This window comes from Tarenaya hassleriana, unplaced genomic scaffold, assembly GCF_000463585.1.
Source record: "Tarenaya hassleriana unplaced genomic scaffold, ASM46358v1 Cleome2, whole genome shotgun sequence".
In the NCBI taxonomy this organism is placed as follows: domain Eukaryota; kingdom Viridiplantae; phylum Streptophyta; class Magnoliopsida; order Brassicales; family Cleomaceae; genus Tarenaya; species Tarenaya hassleriana.
The window spans coordinates 7,828,024-7,846,633 of record NW_010965372.1 but is presented as its reverse complement, the minus strand read 5'-3'; the positions used below and the strand labels follow the sequence as shown (position 1 = coordinate 7,846,633).

General features: G+C 38.3%; 6 protein-coding genes across 11 annotated transcripts in view; 1 reads left to right on the top strand and 5 right to left on the bottom strand.

Moving 5' to 3' along the window:
• Positions 1–126: 126 nt before the first annotated feature.
• LOC104812934 (probable anion transporter 5) lies at positions 127–1,704 on the bottom strand. 2 transcript variants are annotated; one of them, XM_019202508.1, is made up of 2 exons: positions 875–1,704; positions 127–769 (listed from the first exon to the last, which is right to left on the bottom strand). In XM_019202508.1, the coding sequence occupies exons 1-2, from the start codon at positions 1,565–1,567 to the stop codon at positions 254–256; spliced, it is 1,209 nt and encodes a 402-aa protein (XP_019058053.1). In that variant the 5' UTR covers positions 1,568–1,704; the 3' UTR covers positions 127–253. The 2 variants fall into 2 exon arrangements, with proteins under 2 accessions (XP_019058053.1, XP_019058052.1); XM_019202507.1 differs by having other exon boundaries at positions 127–1,704.
• A 1,182-nt stretch (positions 1,705–2,886) lies between these two features.
• On the bottom strand, positions 2,887–4,801 carry LOC104812933 (cannabidiolic acid synthase-like 1). The gene has a single exon (XM_010540353.1). It carries the CDS (start codon positions 4,724–4,726, stop codon positions 3,119–3,121), a length of 1,608 nt encoding a protein of 535 aa, XP_010538655.1. The 5' UTR covers positions 4,727–4,801; the 3' UTR covers positions 2,887–3,118.
• A 3,087-nt stretch (positions 4,802–7,888) lies between these two features.
• Positions 7,889–8,704, bottom strand: LOC104812932. The gene has a single exon (XM_010540352.2). The coding sequence runs from the start codon at positions 8,419–8,421 to the stop codon at positions 8,005–8,007; it is 417 nt and encodes a 138-aa protein (XP_010538654.1). The 5' UTR covers positions 8,422–8,704; the 3' UTR covers positions 7,889–8,004.
• An 880-nt stretch (positions 8,705–9,584) lies between these two features.
• On the bottom strand, positions 9,585–11,838 carry LOC104812931. The gene is made up of 5 exons (XM_010540351.1): positions 11,723–11,838; positions 10,805–10,892; positions 10,449–10,534; positions 10,212–10,298; positions 9,585–10,094 (listed from the first exon to the last, which is right to left on the bottom strand). Exons 2-5 carry the CDS (start codon positions 10,857–10,859, stop codon positions 9,885–9,887), a joined length of 438 nt encoding a protein of 145 aa, XP_010538653.1. The 5' UTR covers positions 10,860–10,892; positions 11,723–11,838; the 3' UTR covers positions 9,585–9,884.
• Positions 11,839–13,865: 2,027 nt separating this feature from the next.
• LOC104812930 (gamma-soluble NSF attachment protein) lies at positions 13,866–17,147 on the top strand. The gene is made up of 9 exons (XM_010540350.2): positions 13,866–14,121; positions 14,971–15,038; positions 15,243–15,327; positions 15,416–15,574; positions 15,830–15,967; positions 16,116–16,194; positions 16,397–16,476; positions 16,635–16,764; positions 16,968–17,147. The coding sequence occupies exons 1-9, from the start codon at positions 14,078–14,080 to the stop codon at positions 17,064–17,066; spliced, it is 882 nt and encodes a 293-aa protein (XP_010538652.1). The 5' UTR covers positions 13,866–14,077; the 3' UTR covers positions 17,067–17,147.
• Positions 17,148–17,328: 181 nt separating this feature from the next.
• LOC104812929 (protein LSD1-like) overlaps positions 17,329–18,610 on the bottom strand; it is a 3,124-nt gene continuing 1,842 nt past the window's right edge. For 4 of the 5 annotated variants that reach the window (XM_010540346.2, XM_010540348.1, XM_010540344.1 and 1 more), the window contains 4 exons: positions 18,131–18,246; positions 17,916–17,996; positions 17,746–17,820; positions 17,329–17,655 (listed from right to left, as the gene is read on the bottom strand). In XM_010540346.2, coding sequence (XP_010538648.1) covers positions 17,614–17,655; positions 17,746–17,820; positions 17,916–17,996; positions 18,131–18,246 — 314 coding nt within the window. In that variant the 3' untranslated portion in view covers positions 17,329–17,613. The remainder of the gene's footprint in view (positions 17,656–17,745; positions 17,821–17,915; positions 17,997–18,130; positions 18,247–18,610) is intronic. The other variant, XM_010540345.1, reaches the window with a different exon arrangement.

Below are 18,610 nucleotides of genomic sequence, written 5' to 3'. Positions count from 1 at the left end.
AGAGCGGTTTCTGGAATAAGGTTCTGGACAAAATCTGATTTTTCCTTAGATAGAGACAGTTGTATGGCTCTTTCCTGCATCTGGAATTACAACAATCAACAATGGAAATTGTGGGAGGAACACAACTTACCCAAAGTAAGGTTACTTATTCTGATAACTAGTTCATTGTTACATAAGGTGTGGACCTCCATGATCAAATGAATTACCCTAGATATATAGTTTCACATGCAAGAGAAAACCTAGGTACACCTTTTCAATCGAAGATCCTCTCACCCGTAGAGAATATCAGAAACACGACGGAACTGAATATACAAAGTAACCCTGGAATGAAGAACACAAGCCTCCAGCTCTCTGGATTCGACAGATCCGAGTACATCATTTTAGAAGCTTCCAGAAGCTTTCCAGTCAGATCGACACCGATGATTCCAGCTAAGGTTCCAGCTGTGTTTGAAACTCCCATCAGAATTCCCGCATACCTGGGAGCGATGTCCATATGGTTCACTGCAAAACCGGCTCTTCCTAGTGCTAAAAAGCCAAGGGCCACTGAAGAGCAGAAGATGACGCCACTGGAAGTTCTAAAGAATGGGAGAGCCATTAGTGATGCGGAAGCAACTATGAACCCGACTGAGTTCAAGAACTTGTGGGTCCTGGTTACAGAGAAGATTCTTTTAGTAATCAAGTAGTCTGCAATAAAACCACCAAGGACGGAGAATGCAAACATGTTGAGATAAGGCATCATCTTCGATGAATCCATTTTCTGAAGGCTGAGCTGGAGACCAAGTTCAAAATACGTCGGCAGCCAGTTCATTAACACGTACAACGCATAATGAAACGTGAAATTATTAACCACAATTGCCCAGACTGGCAAACTAACCATAATTTTCTTCCATGGGATTTTCGTCGTTTTAGGATGGACACTGCCGTTCTGGTTTAGATTAGTTGGCAACAATGAACCTCCAAATCCAACAGCCATAGCTTTTGGATGCTCGGATCGAGGTGGGTCAGTCGCATACCAAAACCAAAGAACCGACCATATGCCACCTGCTAATGCTTCCACGAGAAAAACTGATTCCGGGCCTCTAAACTCAACTAAAGCAGGGAGAAGCCACATTCCGATTGCTGCACCTAGATACATCCCAGATGTCGTGATTGAAACTAACCTAGACCTTTCATGAGGCGGAACCCACTGAGCCAGAACCGTGTGAATAGAGGGGAAGATAAACCCTTGGGCAACGCCAACAAGTAAACGAGCCACAACCAAGGGTCCAACTCTGTTTGGATCAAGAGGAACCAAAAAACATGTAGATGACCATAAAACAAATGAAAGAAGAAGAACTTTCCTCCCCCCGATTTTCTGAGCTGCCCACCCTCCAGGCACTTGAGAACAAGCATAACCAACGAAGAATGTGGACAGAATGGTTCCTTTACTTGATTGATCGATCCCGACAGCATCTGCAGCGACTGTATATGCGATGGAGAAGCCGACACGCTCTATATAACACACAGATGTGCTGATGAAAGTTAAGAAGACTATCAAATAGCGTTTTGGGAAATTTTCCAACCTCATGCTCCGCTTTCTCTTGGATCTAGAGCATTTTTATCATCAGAGACCACTCCAAATTAACTATCTTTCAAACACTACTGAAAACACAACGAGAGATGGACCAGATACTAGGCTTCAATCACCTCCCATCCACCTTCAGAATCTGAAAACGGGGAATAGGATCGGGTTACTTGACGAATACGACCAAATATCACCATATTCAGAAAGCTCAATCAAGGAAATGAGAAAGCTAAAACCCAAGAAGCAATCTCTTCCTAGAAAGTTTATCCACCCTAAATTGGATGAACAACCGTCTTTACAGTAATGCCTAACCGAAGTGCATCATGGGATCACCAATGTATATGACAGCAATGCCAGGAATGAATAATTTTCTTTAAATTCGCGATCGAAATCGATCCTGAAGAAGTGACAAGACTTGCCTTCTTAATCGGTTATCCATACGATGAAGCCTCTCCTGAAGTGTTCTACTTTTGCACCACATTATGCTCCTGCAGATTGTTCTGTGGTTTGGAATAGAAAAATTAAGTGGGTACGGTGAGAAGATTAACGTTCGATAACTGTAGCTTTCGATGAATTTGATGGGATAATACGAAATCGAACGAGGGTACTGAGAATCCGGAGAGAATGAGGGAGAATGCGTGCGTTCAGAGTCGTTGACGGTGAAGGTGAATGGTAATGGAGGCTCCGATGGGTAGTGACAGAGGTTGAGGATGGAATCTAGGGTTTGGTGAAGGATTTATGCGAAATAGCAAGAAGAGGGACCTGTGCGTGCAAGGGCAGGTCAGGTGGGAAGGGAGCAGGGGTCACCCTGAGGCGGAGCTCTAGAATACTGAAGTCGTTCTTACTTACCATTTAACTGATTCGCCTGTCAGCCCGTTACGGCTCATTTACCTCTTACGCGTGTAACAACCTCTTACGCGTGTGTTACAGACTCGTACTTGTGGGCTTGAGTTTATTCGGTCAGCGCGTTCGAAGGATAGCAACCGGGGTTACCAATTAATAAAAAAAAAAAAAAAAAAGAGGACCTGGTGAGAGGGTTTCGAGTTAGTCAATGACGATGACGGCCAGATTTTTTTTTTCTCAAAGGCAAAAACCAAAAAAACAAATTCAAGAGAAACGCAACGGGGGCACGAGTCACGGAGTGAGTCGCGAGTGAGTCGAGTCACGGGTTCCGAGTCGGGACAGAGCTAAGACTCGTTCTATGTATCAACAAAGTCAATAAACGTTTTGAGAGAAAAAAAACAAATTTATTAGGATGGTTATTGAGATTTAAGTTATTACATTAGCAAAATAAAAATGGCAATAACATATAAATTATCAAATACACTAAAAAAAAACTCGATTCCTAGATAGAAATTTTCTAATAAATACTAAATTTTATGCAGCAAAAAATAATCTTTCCAAGGAAATTTGGGTAAGTCCCTCCTGCAGAATATACAATATATGATATTTTGGTTATGCAAAATATGAAAAATTATTCAGTTCAATAATGGCTCGGTACACCTATTTACATTAGCGATACTACACTATGCCCTTGATATCAAATATTGAACTTCAGATCTCGGAGACAGACGTTAATGGCGGAACGCTCTGTTCATCCCTGAAGAAATCAGAGGGATCAACAGCTGTCTTCACTCTCACCAACCTGTAAAAGTTGCTCTTGAAGTACTTGACTCCCCAACTTCTCGCCTCCTCGTACCTTGTCCTGATTCCGTCACTGTACATCCCCAAATCGAGATCTCTCAGATTTATGTAAGCTCCTCTTGGGGATTTTGACACGAATGGCGTCATGAACTCGTAAGCACTCTCGACCCATCTGATGTAGTTCTCTGTGTTCTTCGTCTCTTCTTCTCCATCTCTCCAGTAAACCAGATACTGAATCTCGTAGATGTTTCCTGCTCGGTGCGGGAAAGGAGACTCGTTCTCTGCAATTTCACTCATTTTCCCGCCAAATGGAGTGAATATCAGCTGAGCCAACTCGGCCTCCGGCGCGTATAATCGTCTCCATAGCTCCCGGATCGCAGTTTCCGACATGGGTTCTTCCACAAAATCGGATTTAGCCTTGAACGATAACGTTCCACGTGTTCGTCTTGTCAGGACGTCGATGGATTCTCCTTCGGGGAACTCTGCAAACCAGACGACGGATTCAATCCAACTCGTTTCCGTACAATCTTCCTCCTCGAGACCCAGTTCTGGAAACTCCTGTTCCATCAATGGCAGAAGGTCTTTCGTCGGGCCCAGATACAATCCCGGGAAGGACGCAAGTACCGCCGTCTTGTTCGATCTCTGCAACATGACCCGGATGAACAGATCATTAGAAACACTGCCTGCGATGAACTGCCACCGATCAATGATCTTAATTGCGTTCTGTTCCGACGTTTTCGAGACATTGAACACGGTCACTGTCGGTGGAACATGTACTAATCGTATCTTCCATGACAGAACAACAGCGAAGCTCGAACCTCCACCTCCACGAATCGCCCAGAAGAACTCCTCTCCCATGGATTGTCTGTCAAGAAACCTCCCACGTGCGTCGATCACGTGCGCGTCGATCACGTTGTCAGCCGCCAAACCGTGTTTTCTCAGCAAAGTTCCGTACCCTCCGCCGCTGAAGTGTCCTCCGACACCCACCGTCGGGCAAACTCCGGCGGGGAAGCCCAAAGATCTGTCCTTTCTGGCGATTTCATGGTACAGTTCCCCGATCGTAGCTCCGGTTTGCACCCAAGCGGTCCGGTTTTCGACATCGACGCTTACAGACCGGAGATTCATCAAGTCGATGACGATGAAATCCGTACCGGAAACGTAAGAGAGACCCTCATAGTCATGGCCTCCGCTTCGAGTCCTGACACGAACGCCGTGCCGACGAGCGCATAAGATCGCCGATTGAACATGGGAGAATCGAACCGGGGTGATGATCAGAACCGGTTTAGGGGTTTCAGGGGATGAGAATCTAGGGTTCTGAATCGATGAAAGCAAGACAGATGAGAAGGAAGAGTCGTTCCGAGTGTGGACGACTGAAGAAACTAAATTGGTGCCGTTTAACCTGAGAGAGAGACAACGGAGAAACTCGCCGTGGTTGGTTTGAGACCGAACAGTGGAACTCAAACACAGTAAGAAGAAGAAGAAGAAGACAAGAGAGAGAGAGGAGCTTGTGAACTTCATCCTCTGCAGTTCTTGGTCGAGAGAGAGAGAGAGAGGTAGATTGATCCAAAAGCTGTGCGAGCTATTAACGTAACATTTGTCGCAGCTGAATTATTGCAATGGATGAACTCTTTTGGACCGACGTGGAATATTTCGTTGTCATTTTCGCGGGGGTAGACGTCGCATTGTCGCCAAGTGAAATTTTACTACAAACCAAACGGCGTCATTTTTTACAAAAGAGAGGGTGATTTGGGTTGGATTCCGAAAAATCTGAAGTATACAACTTTTTAAGATGGAAAAATCGAATTTAAGTTGAATATAAAATAATTAAAATTGTATTTTTTTTTGGGAAATGAATATGATATACCAATTTTGAATGAAATTTTTTTTTATATAAAACTAAAAAAATGCTGAACTGATCCAAAATTGTCTAGTTCAATTGATAAATCTAAATTGGAGTCTTCATTCCAAAAAAAATATTCTTTTGGATTACTTTATCTTTTGAAAAATATAGTTAGATTGAAAAATACGAAAATTTTATGAATTATAAAAAAAAAATGGTGAACTGAAGCAATAGGATTTATAAGAGATCTTTTGACTCGCATTATCAAATCGCAATTACGTACGTACGAAGAATGGAACCCTAAGAACATTTATAGTACATTGGCTTGTATTGCAATACATTGGTCCATTCAATAACATATAAATGAAGAGGGGACAGGTTGTATACAGCCGGAAAACCAAGCAGGTTCGTCCTCCGTTCATTGGCAAACAAATTAAGTGGGACCATTTAGGCATGGCTATACGTGTCTCCATTTTTTATATTGTGAGTAGGGTGTCAAACGACCTAACTCGGATCATTTTGGTTTCAGTTCATTTGGCTCGGATTATTTTGGACTCAGCTCGTTAGGCTCGTTTTCTAACGAGTCAGAAAAACATTGGCTCAGATCGCTCTCCAGTTTTTCGATCTGAACGAGCCGGCTCGTTGAGCCAAAGATATATAATATTTTTTATTTATATTTATTTTAAATATAATTATAAATTTAAATAAATACATAAAAGTTTAATAAAACACCAATATCATTTAATATTTTCAATTATAACCATCATAATAATTAGTATATTTATAATATCATATAAATGATATGAAAAAATCAATATAAAATTATATTAGAGTTTTTTTATATAAATTTAATTTATTTTAAAAAAATATCAACTCGTTGAGCAGTTCACCAGCTCGCCGAACCAGACTCATTGAACACGTATTCAATGAGCTCTGGCTCGTTAGACTCGTTTTTTAACGAGCTGAAAAAATTACGGCTCAGATCGCTCGTTTTCTGACGAGCCACGAGCCAGCTCGCGAGCCAGGCTTGTTTTGACACCCTAATTTGTGAGTATGTTTTTTTTTTATAAAATGGAGAATATATATTTATAGATTGTTACTTTTTTTTATAATTTCTCCGGATATTCAGTCCAACTACATCACCCTAAATCCGAGACGGTCTTTGTATATGAACTATTTTGATCCATAAATTACATTTCTCTCCACCAATGTAATCGAACTTATGACTTTGAAAATGACTTTATCATGTCTTGTCTCCGCCATTGTGCCACATTTTATAGATTGTTATTACTTGTATAGTTGTATATAAAATCACAGCTTAGTCAATAGTCATTACTTTTTATATCTAAGTATTAATATCCAAAAAATAATATCACGGAATAATATTTTATTTTACAAAATCTGATTTACTTGATTAGATATTTAAAGGATAAGAAATGGTAAAAAAATAAAATACTTTAAAAGTGTGAGCTGAATCCAAATACTTTTCGGCCCATAAAGGTATTCTTTCGCTTGAATAAACCCTAGAAATTTCCGGCTTCTCGATTCCACAACAGCAAAAATCGCTGAATTTCTGCCTTCCGACTTTTTTGGAAACCCGAATCGTTCGATTTGAAATCGCTGGCAACGCTTTCTGCTCCCGCGGTTTGTTACTGATCGGAGAAAATGTCGACGAAGAAGAGCTCTAAGATGCTTCACTTCATCGATTACCGGATGGGGTGACGATCCAGGATGGTCGGCAACTGGTCGGGAAGTTCATGGCGTTCGACCGCCTCCAGCTTTTTCTGGTCAAGCTCCTCCACCTGTGGCGCGAGGCCCTCCGCCTCAGGGTCCTCCTCCGGCATACTATATGAGGCCTCCGCCGCGGAAGTTCCTTGAGCCACCACCGCAATGTGGGCAAGGACCCATGGATCCTCCGCCGTGTCCAATGATGAGAGGACCTTTGGCTCCGCCGCAGAGGCCTGGGATGCCTTCGCCTCGCCCCGGAATGCCTCTGCCACCTGGTTGTGTTCCTGTATTTGCTCCGCGGCCTCCGCCGAATCCTCATAATCAGCGCCAGTGATTAGGTTAGCAATGCCATTGTCTTGGTTTACTGTTTGAGCTGTGTCATGGGTTTGTGAAGGCATGGTTTGTTCAACTGAACTTATCAGATCCGAGTCTGTTGATTTGATATCTTAGCTTGAAAAGTGATTCGTCGAAGCTTTGATGTTATCTTTGTCGGTCCTTTTTATTCGTTTCCATGGAAGAGCCTATTAAGTGCAATCCTATCAGTTTGGTGACTGTAGGAGTCTCCTCTTTGTGGAGATCCTAAATTGTGGGTCTTGCTGGTGAATTCTCGTGCAAAAAGCAAATGCTGCAATCACCTTGACAATTCTGGATTCGAGTTTGAGGCTGATTTCAGATTAACAAACTGGTTGATATCTAGGTATGGTAGTTGTAATTGCCGATGTTTCATTCTGCCTTGCGACTTGTGATGCTCGGAGCTGGATCCCCGCAATTCACAGAGGAAATAGGGTATTCAGTGATTTGAGTACATTACTACATGATGATTGTTGTGGAAGTGGAAGATCTGATTGATTGTGCCTGAGAACACATGATCATTGTTTTAATCCAATCGAGCCCTAGACATTCTACTTTAGGACCTAGTTTTGTTAGTTTTATCTGTCTTCGGATCTTTATTCATTACACAATGGACCGTCTCATTCAGGCAAATCGGACAGCATCAACGTGAAAGTCACCTAAAGTTGATGAACAAGAGGCACACTGGTACACTCTTTTTCTCCGTTTGTTTGTGGGTTTCCTAGAAGTAGGCTATTAGCAATATTCCTGCTTGATAGATGTCTCGGGTCATTTTTTTGTTCATTTCTCGTATAAAAGTCAAATAACACTCATCAATGTAAGGTACAATTTATTTGATACAATTTAGACTGCAGAAAGGTTCCAACATTCTTAATCTTCATGGTTTAGGGTTCTGTCCAGCACCATTATCCTTGCCTGTGCTTGGTGAAGAAGGTAACTTCTCAGACTCCTCAGCTCCCGGAGTTGTAGGAACAGAAGGCAAAGCCGGTTTCAGGAGTGGAACAGGATGGTACTTGGGGAAAAAAGGCCAACCGAAGAACGGGAACTTAAACCTGAAAAAGCCAGCCACCATAGAGTTTGCAGAACCCACCTTACCCATCAAAGAGGAATCACCAGCTGAGGTATGATCTCCATTGGCTCGGGAAAGAATCGAAGCTGAAACCGGGAATTCTCCCTTGAGCTTCTCCGATGAAAGTTTTGAGCGGGAGCAGAGGGAAGGGCTCGGTCCGAGGAGGAGGAGAAGAGCAAAGGTTATAAGAAGGATCAGACCGAGGTAATCCCTTGACATTGTCATGGTTGATGATGGTGTGCTTCCAGAGAACTTGGCTTTTAATTTATAGTGTGATGGGTAGTGATAGAAAATGTGTTAAGAGAACGATCAAGTCATCAAAAATAGCGTTGGAGTTCTACTTCCGACCAAACACCTCCGAACTCAAAGCTTTCATGTCATGAACGTGAGTGTGTTCCTCATGGTTTGGAGGTTGAGTCATGGTTTCACTGCTCTCAATTTGTTACATTATTTCCTTATTCTCCGTAATAATATACCTTGCACGGTTATTTTCAATGGCTTCATTTGTAAATCTACATAATAGATTGATTATATCATTTTTTATGAAAAAAAAAGATTGATTATATCATAGATTATTTTCATTGACTTCTCGTTCTTATCCCTTTAGATCTCATCTCATATTTTATCTCTCTGATAACTAAAAATAATTTCCAAAAAAACAATGTTTTGGATTTGGTTTGATATCGTAATCCATCATCGATCTGCTCAACCTAATCGGTTTAGTACCGATTATTATTATTATTATTATTATTATTATTATTATTATTATTATTATTATTATTATTATTATTATTATTATTATTATTATTATTATTATTATTATTATTATTATTATTATTATTATTATTATTATTATTATTATTATTATTATTTTACACATTGGTCCGAACTAAAAATAATCAGCGACGTTCTAAAATGGCCTAATACAAATTAGTTTGATTTATACACTGTTTTTTTTTAAATGAAAACAAATATATTTTCAAGAGATCCGAACTGCAACTTATATGGTAAATGTATGAATTTAGAATTTTGTTGGATTTCATATTTCAGTAATTTTTGTGGAGTAAAATCGTACTCGAAGCTTTCATTCTACTTTTTTTTTTTTGTGGTGAAACCCAAGGAATTAATATTGAAAGATCATCTCGAACCAAATAACGTAATTATTCAAATATATTGTTTAATAGACAAATTCATCGAACCTATAAAAACTGAAATGAATACATAAACAACTTGAACAACCAAATAAGAATATCTTTAAAAAAATATATTTTAAAATAGAAAATTGAGTATAAATCAATTTTGAATGAAACGGTAACATAAAAACTAAATGATTTTTTTTTTAAACTGAAAAATCCAAACCAAAATTAGCCACAAACTCGGGATATACATACGAGTGAACACTAGACATAGGAAGATTACATTAGAATTCAGAAAAATACATCAGCACTTAAGAAAAAAAAAAGAAATATGGTATAGGAAATAGGAATCCATGTAACACAAACCTTTTTCTCCTCGTATTATTATTACACTCAAAAGACAAATTTCCACGCCCACACAACTTCAGTTTATACAAGTTTAATTAAAAAAAACCAAGTTGAGGAATAAGTCCAATGCAAGCCGCCCCCTTCTGTAGATATATTATACAAGTTGGATATATATATATGCATGTATACACACACATATATATATTACTGAGCATCTGGTGGTCCTGGTAGGCGATAATTGGAACGCTTCTTCCCATAATTCTCGATGGACTCTGCTCTTAGCAAATCTTCTCTTGTTGTTCTTCTGACAGGAATCGTACCTTCAGGACATTCACCGTACGGTCGAACAATGACTGAAGCCTCCCCTTCTTCCTCCTCCGTGGGCGACCCTTTTGGATAGGAACTCGGTTTCATCTGTTTCACGGTATCAAACCATGGGAAACAGTACCCAAAAAAACCCCGAATGTTATGGATATGTATGTAACAGAGCAACCATGAACAGTAAAAGAGATGAAACTGAAGGGAAAGAACCTGAATAATGTGGTCTTTGAGCAGGGGATCATCAAAAGCCAGTTGCTCCCGGATTGGGACAAAATCTATTATATCTCCACCTGGCAACTGCTCGATACGGGAAATCATAAGACAAAAATCAGCATAAAAAGGACAAAAAAAAAACCATTGCAATTGGTTCTTGAGAGTTTGGATGCAATTGGTATCATGGTTTTTTCTCTTTTCTTTTCTTTTTCCAACATGATAGAATGCATGTACCAAGACGGATTTAACAGCAGGCTTGTTTAGTTGCTCCAAGCGTTGCTGAATTTCAGCCTCCCGGGGATCGGAAGGCACTATGTTCCCTGTCATCACCAAAGATTGCATGAAAGTGGTGGTCCAATTCACCATAAAAACACAACAAGGCTTGAACTTTCTTGGAATGGCTAAAATTCGAATAACTGTTTGGGTACGGGACTCATTGATATATATATCTAAGTCACTAAGTGTACACAATACACGGAAAAAAGCTTCTTCTTTTTTCTGTCATCAATATTCGAAATCAAAAATGGACTTTTGCAGTGCAGAACCCAAAGAAAACAAAGAAATTTTCATGAAGATATTCAATATCTGACCTGAGGAACTGTCATCGTAGGAAACCTCGCCAACATTTCCTTTGGATTCAGCCATATCCACAGGAACCGAGCAGCTTCAGACGTTAGACTGAAAGTCAAACAATCGGAAGACGATCATTATGAGCAACTAAAAGTAGATCATTTGTCGGATTCACTAGAAGGCAACAAGCAAAGTTACGAAAAGACACGGGCATGGTGTAATGTGAATTTGAGCTGTTTATCGCTGTTTTCTGGAAGATGTAAGATTTGTTAATACCGAAATGTTTGGTTTCACAGATCTCTGCAACGATGCAAATCATAGTAAAACCACAGAAACAGCTAAACGAAATGAATCAGGACAATTGATTTCATGTGCTAAGTACAATTCACAGAAACTAAGAGCTGTAACTTCAACAGGAATCACAGCTAAATTGTGATCATAAGCTAAACGATAAAGACCTATGAACAACCGTATGTTAAGAAGGCAAATCTTATCTAAATCGCCCGTCACGGCCTGAACACAGAATTCAAAATGATCACAAGGAAAACAAATCAAACGATGATATGATCATTTGCTGTAATATGACCAAATCAAACGATGGTAGGAAGCAGAAATTTATCAATTCAGGAAATTATCCTCCAAAACGAGTCATACCAATGATGATCATAATAGGCTTTAAGAGGGACGAGATCAGAAGAGCTGAAAAGAGGAAGAAAAACCCAACAACAGACCCATGTAGGGAAGACAAAAACAGATCATCTTAAACCAATTTCCGAACAGATTCGTCAGCAAACCTGTCGAAATCGATCATGGGTTTCTGTATCGTCATCTTCAAAGCAAGCAAACACCCACCAAAATCAGTAAAGCAGGACGAGAAATTTTAAATTTGTCTGTGTGCGAGCGCGACAACGAGAGAGAGAGAGAGAGAAAGAGCTTACAGGCGGAGACGACCGACGACCGACGACGGCGACGGCGGCCAAGGGGGAGAGACCGAGTTACGAATACACTAAACCCGTCGCAGAGTTTCTGATCTCTTTTCCCGAGTGTTGTTTGGATTTTTAGGCTCATCTCGTGTACATATGTGCGAGTCAACGAATGGAAAAAAAACTATTTATTTATTTATTTATTAAAAAATGTGTAATTAATAATTTCATACGATTGATTAATTTAAATTTGGACAACTTGTAAAAGATGTAAACGTCAATGGATTTCCCATTTAATTAATTAATATTATATCTATTTTGTAGTTTTTTTTTGTTTGGTAATGTGTATACGTAACATTGATTAAATTGATCAATTTTTGAAAATGTCGGCTTCGATGGTACGTCATTGTTTGCAAGTTTCTCCCATTATGATTATAATAAATAGGGATAATCCTAAAAAAAATTACCCGATTTTTGTAAATCGTGGAACGAAGTATATAATCTTTTTGATTTGATAAATAAATATATCAACACTGACATATAATAAAAAAAAATCATGATATTGAAATCTAGTACAAATCACGAAAGTAATATCTTATACACAAAACTAATATCTCTCACGTCCATATTTACCGTATAATTTTTTAAATTGAAAAATTTACATATAGTATTTATCGATTTCGAAAATATTTATAGCCGAGTATCAAAAAATATGTCTAAGATTGGATAATTTAACTAGTAAAAGATTGGTCAAGACCTTTTTCTATTTTATTTGGGTAGAGGTATTCATGTTGAATTTTTTGTATAGATATCAAAATGGATTGGGTTTAAATGATTTAATCCAATCTAATCCAATTATTATTATATTTAGATGATATTTTTTGATATATTTATTTTAAGGGTTAAATAAATTTTAATCCATTAAATCTATGGGTGTAATAGGTTAACCCAAATAATCTATTAAATATTATAGTCTTTAGTTATTGATTTATATATTTACTTACAAATAAAGTCAATATATTTATATTTCAAAACTAAAATTGAATTAATCGAATAAAATAACATATGTTATCGAACATATAAAATTTATTTTAAAATAAAAATTGAATTCAAACCAAATATAAAAATGATCGAAAAACCGAAAATAACTTTTAAAAATTAGAATTTTATAATAAAAATCGAATTCGAAATGAAAACGATTCGATAAAAATTTATCCGAATCGAATTTTAAGACCGATTCGATCCGAATCAAATTCGATTCAAAACGAATCGATTCGATCCAAACCAATTTGACTCGAAACGGATCCGATTCGATCCAAAACGGATCAAAACGGACTTATTCGATACAAATCGAATTCGATTCGAAACGAATCAAAACAAATCGATCCGAATCGAATTCGACCCGAAACGAATCAAAACGGATCGATTCGATCCGATAGATCGAAATGAATTTGAATCGATACGAATTGAAATGAATTGGGTTTGAATTTTTTTTTATTTACATATATTTTAGTATATTAAATTGTGTATATAGAATTATTTTTTTAGCATTTTAAAATTAGAAAAAATATGTCTTTTTGAATTCTCAAAATAAAAAATTGAATATTTTTTTTATTAAGGATTTAGAATATTAAAATAAGTTTTATGGATTGACTTGATCCATTTATAATATTGGGTTAAACCCAAACCAAATCAATAATATATTAAATTCAAATGGGTTATGTCCGAATGGGTTGGATAATCCAATTTGACGTTGCTACTTTCCGATTATTTTAAAAATATAGTTGGGTTGAACATTCAGATTATAAAAAAAAAATTCGTAATATGGATGCTAAATATCTACAAAAGGGCGAATACTAATTTGCGAGTAATAGAGACTAACATGCGAAAATCTCTAATATCGATAAAGATTGTGTTTTAATTTAATCATAACCATAGGCGAGTTTATTACAAATAACATAGTGTATGATGCTTGCGTGCAATGTAGTTCCAGTAGACGAGTGGGAGTGGAAAAATATATTAGAAAACCTGCATTTTAAATATTTGGGTTTAATTCTGTAAGGAAAATATTAATTTTGTATGATAAGATAATACGGTTTTAAAAAGATTTTTATACGGTTTAACCAAATACCGAAACGAGTGATTAGAGAGGGAGAATTCATTTGGGTGGAATGGTATGGGACAACTGTCGATAACTTGATACGAGGAACACATCGAAATCTCTCTCTCTCCCTCTCGAAATAGAGGATCAGGTCAAAACCCTCAGGTTGTTCGGTTCTAGGTTCTGAGACGATAGATTCGATCTCTCGATTCGCGATTCAACCGGATCTCTGCCGATTTTTCGTGCGAAGCAGAATTTGATCCACAGCCATGTGTTCCGATCCTGACAAGATGATGTCCAAAGGCGATAAATTGTACGCTTTCTTCTCTCTCTCCATGAGGGAAACGATCGGTAGATGTAAAATTCGATTCGGGTGTAGGGCATTTCGTTAATCGATGCCACGGCGTAGAAAAGTATCTGTCTCGTTGTGTGTGAAGTGTGAAATGGGCTCAAGTATCATTGTTTTCATTGTGAAACAATGATCGAATGCTCCTAGTGATTCGCCCTCGTTATTATAGCGAGTTACTTCTGTCGGCTGGGGAACAAAAAATCTAAGCTTCCGTGTCTTCTTGCCTTGAAGCAGTTTAAATCTGAGTTTTGCTTTACGCCCAAGAAGATTTTCGTGATTTGATAGGCTCAAAGAGGGTCTTGCATTTCAAGTAAAGATGTGTTTTGGAGAGGTTGGAATTGTAATGCAAATGCACTCGAATCCACCTCTTCATTCAGAGTGTGATATGATGAATCAGGAGTTTTCAGAAGGCATTCATTTGATAATCCTGGACGATAAACGCTATGGCCGGTTGCGATTAAAATTGGATGTGGTTAAAGTTGATAATGAGTTGTGAAATGCAAAGATTTTTTTATTGGTTTGATAAGAGGATCAATGAGCAATCAGAGTCCTAAGTTAAGTGCATTTAGAAGTTCTGGAATGATCAGCAAATCTTATGTGTGTGTCTTGGTTTCTCGTGTAATGGAACTGAACGGCGATACAGAAATCAAAATACATTCCGTGTCGGATATTTACAGTTTGTATCAATTTGTCTATAAGCATTGGTTCAACATGGAAAGTAGTATTTTCTTTTAAATTGCTGTTGTCCATGTCTTCTTGTTCCTACATTTCGAGTACAACTATCTAAGCCTCCTCTGTTCTTCATTCTCACAGGACAAAACTCACCCTTACTAGATGGAGCGCTGATTGGAAAGGTGCTACTGAGTTGTATGAACAGGCTGGTGGGTGTAATTTCCTCAACGAGAGAATTTGAAATTATTTCTCTCTTGTTTTCTTTTCACCCAAACAAAATCTCGAAACATCCGTAGACAAGAATTACTATGAACAGTTTATGCTATGTTCATGAAATATACGTACTGAGGAGACATGGTAGCCGTAGCTGATCTTTTTCTTGTTTTTTTCTCCCTCTCATTAATAATTTGCAGCAATCGGGTTTAGGGCATCAAAAAAACTTGAGAAAGCTAAAGTGGCTTTTGAGAAAGCTTCACAAGGACAACAGATGCTTTCCTCGTATCCTATAACTCAATGTTGATTATTTCGTTATATTTCTTTGAATGCTTATAGCATTATGTCTTGCCCTATCCTTGACATAAAATAGTCCCTGGGATGCTGCAAAGCATATGGAATCTGCTGGTGCCATAGCAAAGGATCTAAGAAACTGGAATGAAGTTGCCGACTTTTATAGAAAAGCATCTGAGTTGTACATCGAGTGTGGAAGGGCACAACCTGCATCAGATGCTATTGGAAAGGCTGCACGGTAAGTCTATAATTAACATCTTTGTCATAAAAAGTTGATTTCACAATCACTCTGTTTTGTGTTATATGCTGCTAATGTGATAAACACAGGTATTTGCATGTATGTATTATATTTTTTTGTTATCTGCATATGCATGCACATACTTTCCGCTGCGTATTTTGTCCAATATTGGTTGATTCTAGCGTCTCCAAGTGTTCCAGATGCTAGATTCATTATTAACTTCCATCTGCAATTATTTCGTGGAATCTGTTGTAGAGCCTTGGAAGAAACCAAGCCAGAAGATGCTATCCAACTATATGCCGATGCTTGTGACATTCTTGAAGAGGATGGCAGGGAACAAATGGCCTTTGATCTTTACCGTGCTTGTGCCAATCTCTACATAAAGCTCGAGAAGTATGTTCTTGCTTTCTTAAAACATGTCTGATACAAAATCTCATTGCACAAATGTTGTTATTAGGTTCTTAACACAATAGTGTAAAACGTCTTTCTTATGCATCTAAGGTATTGATAAAAGTGATCGGTATATGAATCATATTTGTAGGTTTATGGATGCAGCAACGTTTCTGTTGAGATTGGGAGTGGCAGCCGACAAGTGCAACGCTACAAATAGCCAGTGTAAGGTACGATTCGTTAAGGGTGCTTCAACCTTTACATATGTTTGATATTACTAGTTTCAGCATATGCATCTCCTTTCCATTTCTGTTTTTTTTTTGTAAAACCTTTCCATTTCTGTTCCTCTACATCATGTGGTATTTTTTTTGTTGCAACTCTACACATGATTCATAATCGTTTTTGCCTTTTAAACCATATTTTATATTTCAGGCATATCTTAGTGCAATCATTGTGTATCTTTATGCTCATGACCTGAACCAGGCAGAGAAATGCTACAATGACTGTTCTCAGTGAGTATACACATACACACTTCTCTTTTTTTCCTTCTAAAGCTGATTTGATGATACTTATGATCATTTATGTTAACTTGACCAACTCTCTTGTATCCCATCCTTCTGTTAAAAAGATAAAAGATGATCTTATGGATTTTTTGTCTATTTGTTGATAGGATTGATGATTTTATGAAGAGTGATCAGAGCCGATGCGCCAGTAGAATGCTCACAGCCTATAATGAAGGTGACATTGAAGAAATCAAGAAGGTGGCAAATTCAAGCACTATCTCAAATTTGGACCACACTGTAAGTCATCTACCTTGTTTTGCTTTCTTCAAGTTCCTCGACGATGAATCAGTTTCGTCCGACATCATTCTCTGCTCCATCAGGAAACTGACTTTACTCATGTCTCACCCTGCCAGTTGTTTTGTCCATTGGAGATAAATTGTACAGATCTAATCTATAATTTGGTGGGAATGTATGTATTGTTTTTTTTTTTGTTGGTTCAGATCATAAGGTTGGCCAGAAAGCTACCCACCGGAGATGTTACCGCACTGCGTGCCAACAATGCGGAAGAAGAAGAGCTCGATGAAAACGATCTCAGTTAGATTCTCATTATTGTAAACACTCATACCCTTTTGCTCTGGTTTGGCGCTTACATATATATATATGTGTGTGTGTGTGTGTGTGTGTGTGTGTGTGTGTGTGTGTGTGTGTGTGTGTGTTCACTTGGTAAGAGACAAGATATGAAGGAAAAAAAACATCACTTGTATTCCCAAGTGGGGTTTGTCCAAATGGCAAGTTTCTGTTTCGATGTTGGAATGCTTTTTATCTACTCCCCAAGTGGGGTTTGTCCGACGCCCGTACACGAGGTTCAATATCTATGGCATTATGAGAAGTAACATCAAATGTTTTTATGAATGACGAAGTCTACAACACAGAGAAAGGCCACACCCCATGCAGCAGCAACAAACAAAAAAAAAAAGGAACAAAACACTACTCATTATTACCCTCAGAGCAGGAAACCACTTAGTCCCATAAGTTACGACAACATTATAGACAGACCTTCCCCCCCGGCAATGTAATAATATGCACAAACCAGCCGCAGAAAAAAATAGATGAGAATGGATCTTCTCCCAAAGCTCTTTTGCATGGTTATTTTTTATCAGTCGTGACTCCAACCACGACGTTGCTTACCTGCGGGACGTATTTATTTCACAACATTCATCAAAATCTTATTCCTGTCGTTTACAAAAATGGAGAAGGCATGTATATATTCGCACTCACCAATTTTCCGCTTTCATTGAGGGACATGGGGTTCTCCACGACAACGGTTTGGGTCTGAGTAGGTGGGGTCGACTGCTGGAAGTGAAACAACAATGAGTGAAGACAGTACCCTTTAAGCTGTTCAATCAGATTTCACGAGAATCATATGAAAGTTGCATTCAATAACTCACAGTGGATGTTGAGGGTATTGTCCCTGGAGTAGCAGTTCCATTCGGCCGGTTCATCGGGAGAGGAGCCCTTGCATTTCCCATCTGAGGAAGATGAACAAATCAGAGACTGAATTCTTAGCACAATAATCTTCAAAATCAACTCAAGCTTTTGAAAATATAAAATCTCCCAGGAGGTACTTTCGTTTTTATGATATAAGGAAATCCTTGTTACTCACATTAACATTATTAACGTATTGGCAAACAGCACATTTAACAGATGACGCTCCGTATGGATACATAAGTGTTGTCCGACAGTGCCCACAGTTGATATGTGCCACCTGATTGGTGTGTGCTTTTTGACATACAGAAAAGACAGCAACAAGAGTTCAGAAAATTATTATACAAGAAAGTCGAACACTCAGATGGCCACCGATAAGAAACAGTTGAAGTACACTACGTCTTAGCGGTCAGCATAAGAAATGGTAAAACAAAAGAGCAGTACTGCTACTGTTCCTTAAATCATTTGGAAGTAGATATACACGCTTTAGCTACCAAACCACAATTATCTATGAAACAAAAAGAGCAAAGCAAGGAACAGGATACGACACAAGGAAATATTCCACACTCCTCAGATTCATGCGCGTGCGCAGCACACACACACACACACACACACATATATATATATATATATATATATATATATATATATATATAGA

What these genes read in the sequence shown, in the direction of transcription:
- LOC104812934 (XM_019202507.1), bottom strand. Translation starts at nt 1,567, where the DNA reads ATGAGGTTGGAAAATTTCCCAAAACGCTATTTGATAGTCTTCTTAACT.
- LOC104812931 (XM_010540351.1), bottom strand. Translation starts at nt 10,859, where the DNA reads ATGGCTGAATCCAAAGGAAATGTTGGCGAGGTTTCCTACGATGACAGT. An exon ending in CTACGATGACAGTTCCTCAG is followed by an intron (nt 10,535 to 10,804) that starts GTCAGATATTGA and finishes TGGTGATGACAG; the next exon opens with GGAACATAGTGCCTTCCGAT. An exon ending in TCAAAGACCACATTATTCAG is followed by an intron (nt 10,095 to 10,211) that starts GTTCTTTCCCTT and finishes ACCGTGAAACAG; the next exon opens with ATGAAACCGAGTTCCTATCC.
- LOC104812930 (XM_010540350.2), top strand. Translation starts at nt 14,078, where the DNA reads ATGTGTTCCGATCCTGACAAGATGATGTCCAAAGGCGATAAATT. An exon ending in CTCTACATAAAGCTCGAGAA is followed by an intron (nt 15,968 to 16,115) that starts GTATGTTCTTGC and finishes TCATATTTGTAG; the next exon opens with GTTTATGGATGCAGCAACGT. An exon ending in CTACAAATAGCCAGTGTAAG is followed by an intron (nt 16,195 to 16,396) that starts GTACGATTCGTT and finishes TTTATATTTCAG; the next exon opens with GCATATCTTAGTGCAATCAT.
- LOC104812932 (XM_010540352.2), bottom strand. Translation starts at nt 8,421, where the DNA reads ATGACAATGTCAAGGGATTACCTCGGTCTGATCCTTCTTATAACCTTT.
- LOC104812933 (XM_010540353.1), bottom strand. Translation starts at nt 4,726, where the DNA reads ATGAAGTTCACAAGCTCCTCTCTCTCTCTTGTCTTCTTCTTCTTCTTC.